At 53.0% G+C, this 8,062-nt stretch overlaps 1 protein-coding gene across 1 annotated transcript in view; it reads left to right on the top strand.

Moving 5' to 3' along the window:
* Nucleotides 1–8,062, top strand: part of GRIN2D (glutamate ionotropic receptor NMDA type subunit 2D) — a gene marked incomplete at its 5' end in the record, with an annotated part of 35,579 nt that overhangs the window by 7,340 nt on the left and 20,177 nt on the right. Inside the window, 4 exons of the mRNA XM_015567958.1 lie at nucleotides 31–184; nucleotides 2,544–2,669; nucleotides 2,884–3,080; nucleotides 4,953–5,113. Of these exons, the coding sequence (XP_015423444.1) occupies nucleotides 31–184; nucleotides 2,544–2,669; nucleotides 2,884–3,080; nucleotides 4,953–5,113 (638 nt within the window). The remainder of the gene's footprint in view (nucleotides 1–30; nucleotides 185–2,543; nucleotides 2,670–2,883; nucleotides 3,081–4,952; nucleotides 5,114–8,062) is intronic.

Below are 8,062 nucleotides of genomic sequence, written 5' to 3' on the forward strand. Positions count from 1 at the left end.
ACCCTCACCCCCTCCTCGCCCTCACCCCAGGTGTTCTACCAGCGCGCGGACATGGCCATCGGCTCCCTCACCATAAACGAGGAGCGCTCCGAGATCGTGGACTTCTCCGTCCCCTTCGTGGAGACGGGCATCAGCGTGATGGTGGCGCGCAGCAACGGCACCGTGTCCCCCTCGGCCTTCCTCGGTGAGCGGGGCCCTGGGGCGGCAGGCTGGGGCTGCTGCATGCCCAGTCCCATCTGGTGTTGCCGGGACTCGCGGTGACTCCGTCAAGTGGCTTCACTTCTGAGCCTCAGTTTCCTGATCTGTAATATGGGGGAAGTCGTTTCCACTACCAGAAGCATTTTGACCATGAAGCTAATAATGAGCTTCGGGGGCCTTCTCTCGCTCAGCCTCCTCAAGGCCCTGGGCCTGGTTTTGTAGTCATGATTTTGTATTTTTAAAATATATATATATTTTTATATATTCAGAGAGGAAGGGAGAGGGAGAGAGAGAAACATCAATGATAAGAGAAAATCATTGATTGGCTGCCTCCTGCACGCCCCCTACTGGGGATGGAGCCCACAACTCAGGCGTGTGGCCTGGCCTGGAGTGGAACCATGACCTCCTGGTTCATAGATCATGGTTCAACCAGTGAGCCTCCCCGACCAGGCTGTATCCTTTTTTTTCTTACAGAGAACCCTCCAAATTGTATGAGCTTCAGGCCCCACAAAATCCAAGTCCCCCCCAGTATATACATATGAGATGAGGAAGAGATTAGCATGGTACTGGCACAGGGTCTGTGCCCAATTCACCCACCAGACAGTGTTTTTTGAGCACCTCTGAGCTGCACAAAAATCCCCGCCCTCTGAGAGCTCTTGGCCTCCTAGGGGAGACAAAATAAATTCTTAAAGGGGTCCAGGGACAAAATCACTTAAGATGGTGACCAATACCACAAGAAATTAAGTTGGGGGGTCGGGGAGAGAAGGAAAGGAATGGTATTGGTGCTGCGGTGGTTGGGCGGGCAGGCCCCTTGGCGGAGGCGACTCAGTCCTGTGTAGATCTGCCGGGAAAAGCACTGTAGGCAGAGGGAACAGCAAGGACAAAGGTGGCGATGTGCACGGAGTATCTGCGAGATAGCGGGAGGCCTGTGTGACCGGAGGAACGGAACGGAGTGATCGGAGTGGCCGGTGGGCCGTGGCAGGAAGACTGGGTGTTCCTCTTACTGAAATGGCAAGGGTTTTAACCGCGGGCGGTGGGAGAAAGATGGCGGCGAGGGTGAGACCAGGCGACAGTGTGAGATGTGCTGGGAAGCTGACACCCCGGTGAGTTGGGCTTTGAGCTGGATGGGAACAGGATAGAGAGCTCATTTCCTCAGCCGGGGGAGATAGAAGGAAAAGTCTTGTCATTTCCCACTTGCTGTCTGAGCCGCAGCAAAGCTCCTGGCGGGGGAGGCGCTGGGAGAAGGGACAGCTTCCTGCGTGTTTTGTTCCTGGTATTTCCCCCAGCGATGTCTCTTGTGGCCTCCTCTGGGCACCGATGTCTGCCGGGCATCTTGAGATGCACCACGTGGGCCCCGCTCTCAGCAGGGGAGTGACAGGGTCGTAGGCATGACCCACCATGCTGCCCAGTGGAGATGACAGGCGTGTCCCCAGATGCTGCAGGAACAGTCCGGGGTGGCGGCTCTGCGTTGACAGGGGCAGGCCTGGCCGCTTGCACTCGGCCCAGGGAGATCAAAGCAGCCGGTACTAATCTCAGGGGATGGGCTTGTTGTCAGTGAACTCCCAGAGGCCGTGTGAGGAGGGGCCACAGGATCCGGATGGGAGGGGAGCTGTGGAGACCGAGGCAGAGAGGGTGTGGCTAACTGTGAGGTTTGGGTGGGTCAAGCAGTGGGTTCTCTGGAGAGGAGGGCGGAAGCAAGGCTGAGAGTGGGGCTTTGTTCTGGGGTGCTAGGAAGCCATGGAGGACTATGAGCTGGGGAGGGGTCAGGTCACCTCTCAGTGTAGAAAGAGCCTCCAGGGCCATGGAAAGGGGGAGGGGAGGGACAGGCTTGAAGGGAGAGACTGGGGAGATGGCCCAGGAGAGGGGGCAAGGCCTGATCCAGGAGTGGGGACGGGAGGATGGGGCTGGGGACTGATAGGCTGTGGCTGGTGAGGGAGAGAACGGGGAGAGAGAGAGAGGATGCAAATAGGGGGTGTGTTTGTGACCAAATGGAGGGCGGAACTCCCAGGATGGGGAACCTGGGAGCTGGTGCCGGGGTGTGGGGCATGAATGGCCTGGAGGTGGCGGGGGAGCGGATGGCCAGGGGAGTTGGAGCTCAGGAGTCATATTTCGAAGACGGTTCCTATTTGGTGCTTGAGACCACAGGAATGGTTGAGATGGCTGTCTTTGAGAGCGACTGGCTCTCAGGGGCCTGTGTGTCCAGCGAGGCTGTTCCCGAGATGGGAAACTTGGGAAGGGGACAAGGTAGGACAGGGTCAGATCTGGGCTGCACCTGGGTCACATGTCTGTGGTCCCTCAATCTTCTGCTTGGCTGAGCCATGACCACCCCCACCCCTTGTCCCCAGAGCCCTACAGCCCCGCTGTGTGGGTGATGATGTTCGTCATGTGCCTCACCGTGGTCGCTGTCACTGTTTTCATCTTCGAGTACCTCAGTCCTGTGGGTTACAACCGCAGCCTGGCTACCGGCAAGCGTGAGTCCCCTTCCTCCATCACCCTACCTCAGAGCCCCTGGGCCACAGAGAGAGAACTACATTTCCCAGCGGGCATTGGGGGTAGAGCGATGGCCCCTTGAGGTGGCAGAGGCCTCAGGGGCCACTGGGAATTGTAGTTCTTTCTGCTCCCTCATGGAGCCGAAGGGATTTGGGGTCCATGTCCCCCCCCCTCCCCCCTCCTGGCCCCCTGCAGGCCCTGGTGGCTCAACCTTCACCATTGGAAAATCCATCTGGCTGCTCTGGGCCCTGGTGTTCAATAACTCAGTGCCTGTGGAAAACCCCCGGGGCACGACCAGCAAAATCATGGTGCTGGTGTGGGCTTTCTTCGCCGTCATCTTCCTCGCCAGCTACACGGCGAACCTGGCCGCCTTCATGATCCAGGAGGAGTACGTGGAAAAAGAGTTCTGGAGCCCGCAATGAACTATTTAAATATTCCCCGGGGCAGAGTGCTGCCAATGTTCCAGGGGCAGAAGTGCCCAATGGGATAGTCTAGACCACTGTTCCCCTCAAACTGTGATGAAGAACTAATTTTTGAAATTTCTAACCCAGTGGAGACCAATGCTTTTATGAAATAGAATCGAAATGCATTACTAGAAAAGTGAAATTTAAAAATGGAGACATGCAGAGTTGAATTGCTCTAAACGCTGACTCTCGATTTCTGTACTTGTCGCATTGGGGGTCACTGTTCACTGGGTGTCAGACCCCTTAGAGCAGTGGTTCTCAACCTGTGGGTCGCGACCCCTTTGGGGGTCGAACGACCCTTTCACAGGGGTCGCCTAAGACCATCGGAAAACACATATATCATTGCATATTGTTTTTGTGATGAATCACTGTGCTTTAATTATGTTCAATTTGCAACAATAAAATTGGGGTCACCACAACATGAGGAACTGTGTTAAAGGGTCGCGGCATTAGGAAGGTTGAGAAACGCTGCCTTAGAAGGTTGAGCAATCCATTCAATGGATGGCCACCAGCAATTTGTTTAATGCAATTGAATAGAAGAGAAAATACGTTTGACTGCATCTTACGGAACAAGGATGAGTTTGGCTTAGGAAACGTTTGTCTAGTCACATACACACGTGACCCTGAGCCAGCACACACCTGTCTGGCTGTGTCTGTTGCTAAAACAGTGAACTATGTCTGAACAGATCGGTAAATAAAAGCTGCCGGGCTCCCCTCCTCCCGGTGCCAGCCCCTGCCCCTGGAACCTCCCATGGACCCCACAAGTTAAGGGTTAATGCTGGCATATCAGGGGCCTCTGAGGCCCTTCTTGAAACTCTGCAGCCAGTGTCTTTTTTGACTGGACCATGACCAGGCCCTGCTGGGTGTTAAGTATTTTAATATTACTGATTATGTGTATATGTAATTCGTGCACGGGTTGAGTCCCTAGGCCTGGCCAGCGATTAGGGCCGGCTGGGGCCTTCCTTCCCCTGCAGGCTCCTGGCTGGGGTCTGCCAGACAAGGGGAGGGCCAGGGGAGGTTGGCCAGCCACGGGAGGGGCTCGGGGGAGGTTGGCCAGCCATGGGAGGGGCCAGGGGAGGTTGGCCAGCCGTGGATGTTGGCTATGAGAGCGCACTGACCACCACGGGGCAGCTCCTGCATTGAGCATCTGCCCCCTGGTGGTCAGTGTGTGTCGTAGCAACCGGTCATTCTAGTTGTTCTGGCATTTGGTCGCTTAGGCCGGTGGTCGGCAAACTGCGGCTCGCGAGTCACATGCAGCTCTTTGGCCCCTTGAGTGTGGCTCTTCCACAAAATACTGCGTGCGGGAGCACATACAGTGTGATCGAAACTTCGTGGCCCATGCGCAGAAGACGGTTTTCGGCCTGGGCGAGTCTATTTTGAAGAAGTACTGTTTATATTTGGCTCTGTTGACCAATGAGTTTGCCAACCACTGGCTTAGGCTTTTATATATAAGTATAGGTATAGGTATAGGTATGGGTATGGGTATGGGTATGGGTATGGGTATAGGTATAGGCATAGGTATAGGTATAGGCATAGGCATAGGCATAGATATAGGCATAGGTATAGGTTTAGGTATAGGTTTAAGTATAGATTTAGGTATAGGTATAGGTATAGGTATAGGTATAGGTATATACCTGCAAATGTATAGGTATATGTGGGTGGGCAGTAGTGTTTCCTACTATAGGCCACTGTGAGCAAGTTTGAGGAACACTTTTGCACTGGGGTGGACGTCTGGATGCAGTACATCCTCACCCCGACGGCCCCAAGGGTGCGCCCTAGTAACTCTCCATTCTGCCCTAGTTCCAGCGGCCCCAGGAGCAGTACCCGCCCCTGAAGTTCGGGACGGTGCCCAACGGGTCCACGGAGAAGAACATCCGCAGCAACTACCCCGACATGCACAGCTACATGGTGCGCTACAACCAGCCCCGCGTGGAGGAAGCGCTCACGCATCTCAAGGCAGGGTCAGCGCAGACTCGAGCGGGAGGGGGCGGGGTGGGGCCGGGCGCCCTGCACGGATGCTCAGAGATGGTGAGGGGTGAGGGGTGATTTATTGGCATTAGAGGTCACTGCGGGGTGGGTCAGCTTGGAGGGCAGAGGGCACTGAGAGTGGGCGTGAACTCCCAGAACTAGGGTCCTTGTGATGGTTTTCGGGATCCAGTTCAAATCCTGGATTTGTCTCTTCTTGGCTGTGTGTCCTTGGGCAAGTCACTCAACCTCTCTGAGCCTCAGTTTCCTCCCCTGTAAAATGAGGATAACAGGAGGACCTACCTCGCAAGGTTGTTATGAGAACTACTGTAGTTATTATCATTAATTAACATATTATTTTCTTATTATTGTTGGGGTAACATTAAGTTCTGGCCCCAGGGTACAGTCCAAGTGGAGCACAGTAACTCTCTCCCGTCCCTCCTTTATTTAGTCGCTCAGCATGCATTTTCTTTCTGAGCCCCTCTTCTACACCAGGCAGTGGACAAGTAGGCCACGGTTCCTGCCCTCCGGGAGCTTAGGGTCGAGGCCAGTGATGGCGAACCTTCGGAGCTCGGCGTGTCAGCATCTTGAAAAACCCTAACTTAGCTCCGGTGCCGTGTCACATAGAGAAATGTTTTGATATTTGCAACCACAGTAAAACAAAGACTTATGTTTTTGATATTTATTTTATCTATTTAAATGCCATTTAACAAAGAAAAACCGACTAAAACAATGAGTTCGCGTGTCAGAGGTGTCATAGGTTCGCCATCACTGCTCTAGAAGTAGGAAATGAACTATAAACATGCAAGCAGAAAAATCAGCAAGGTGGTTTTAGAAAGTCATGGTAAGCTGGAGCATGACTGAGCTGGGATATAGTCACCAGAGTGTTCAGGGTGGGCCTCTCGGAGGAGGTGACTTGGGCAGAGAGAGCCCTGAAGGAAGTGAGGGAGCTAGGCAGAGGGCACAGGGCGTTTCCAGGGGCCGAGCCGGGCGTGGCCTTGGCTTATTGGAGGATCAGTAAATGGCTAACGTGGCTGAGTTATGGAGAGCTGGGGTTAGAGGGTAGATGAGAAGAAGATGTGGGGTGCGACCCCCTGAGTCAGAGGTCATGGTTGTGTTTTATTCAAAGGGCAGTGAGAAGCCACAGGGAAGGGGGACTTTGAGGAGAAGAGAGGTGTGATTTATTTGTCTGTAAATGCCCCCTCTGGCTGCCATGTGGAGAATGGATGGAGGGGGGCCTCAGTGGGACCAGTGGGACCAGCTATCGTGTCTTTTAGAGCAGCGGACGCCAACCTTTCGGACCTCACGGACCACTGGTTGGTGACCACTGGTCTAGAGCACCTTTCCCCAAGTCCCACCCTCTGCTCACCCTCCAGCAGCCACTCCTAACCAGATCCTATTTACTCCTGTTTTGATTAGAATTGCTGGGCTGCCAGATAAGAAACCCGATCAGTTTGGTCTCTGTAAAGTGAATGGGTTTGCGTAAGGATCCAGCAGCGTCTCTTAGCACTAGTTGCAGAAAGTGAAGCCGGGCGGCCGGCGTGGCTCCGTGGTTGAGCGTCCACCTATGAACCAGGAGGTCACAGTTTGATTCCCAGTTAGGCACCTGCTCCAACCCCAGGGAGGGGCGTGCAGGAGGCAACAGGTTGATGATTCTCTCTCATCTATCTCTATCTCTCTCTCCCTCTCCCTTCCTCTCTGAAATCAATAAAATATAATTTTTTTTTAAAAAGAAAGTAAAGCTAGGCTTAGAATGAATGTGAAAGTCATTCATTCATTTTTAAAATAGTTAAGATTACCAGGCACAGTTCTGCACTGGATAATGGTGGTCAACGAAATAATTAAATTTCTTGGATCTGTTAGGAATGCTTAAACAGACACAGGGATTTTTTTTGTTTGCTTGCTTGTTTTTAACCTCTCACAAGAAGCCCAGGGCTTGTGTGATAGCTGAGATACCATCAACCATCCAAACTTTGTTACTTACGTCAACCGTGGCGACAGCCCTTCCTGATCCTTTTGGTTGCCTCGTGACCACAATACGGCCGCTGCCTCTCCGAAGCATATCTTGGTTCCAGGCAAGAAGAAGGAGGAAGAGTAAAAGAGGGGAGGATTTGCTCCTGGCAAGACTTCGCCTTTATTTTGGGAAAAGTATGCTTTTCGCAGGGACTTGTGGCTGAGTCTCAGCAGCCATCAGATGCCTACTCCTAGCTGCAAGGGAGGCTGGCGAATTGTGTGAGCCTTCCAGCCTCCGTTGCGGAAAATGGCCAAGAAAGGGGTCGTAAATAGAGATTACGGCAGCCAAGCCCTCAGCCAGGGCCATGCCCTCATGCGATTGGTATTTTGCCACCCACCCAGCAGCTTCTCTCCGGCATCTTGTCCTCTCTCGCAATTTGGGGGGGGCGGTGTCACATGGTCCCTTGCCTCCCATCTCTCTGCTTCCCCTGCAGGGTCCCCCTTTCTGATATTGTGAACTTCAGCACTTTCTCAGCCACCACCTCATTTCTCTCTCATCTCCTGTGTCTACTGTTTTCTCTGCCCAACTTCAACCCCTTCATGGGGTCGCCACTTTCCCCTCGACCCTCTCCCTTGAAGCACCATTAACGCGGATGGTTTTGTAACAGGCTTTTCTTCTTTATTTTTTTATTTTTTTTTAGAAGATTGGAACTGTCTTTTTTTTTTAATTAAATCTTTATTGTTCAGATTATTACATTTGTTCCTCTTTTTTTCCCCCATAACTCCCCTCCTTCCAGTTCCCACCCCACCCTCCACCCTCACTCCCCACCCACTGTCCTCATCCAGAGGTGCACGATTTTTGTCCAGTCTCTTCCCGCATCTCCCTCACTCCTTTCCCCCCCCAGAATAGTCAGTCCACTCCCTTTCTATGCCCCTGATTCTATTATAATCACCCGTTCATTGTGTTCATCAGAATATTCACTTGATTTTCA

This window comes from Myotis davidii, unplaced genomic scaffold (assembly GCF_000327345.1).
Source record: "Myotis davidii unplaced genomic scaffold, ASM32734v1 scaffold464, whole genome shotgun sequence".
NCBI classification, from domain to species: Eukaryota; Metazoa; Chordata; class Mammalia; order Chiroptera; family Vespertilionidae; genus Myotis; species Myotis davidii.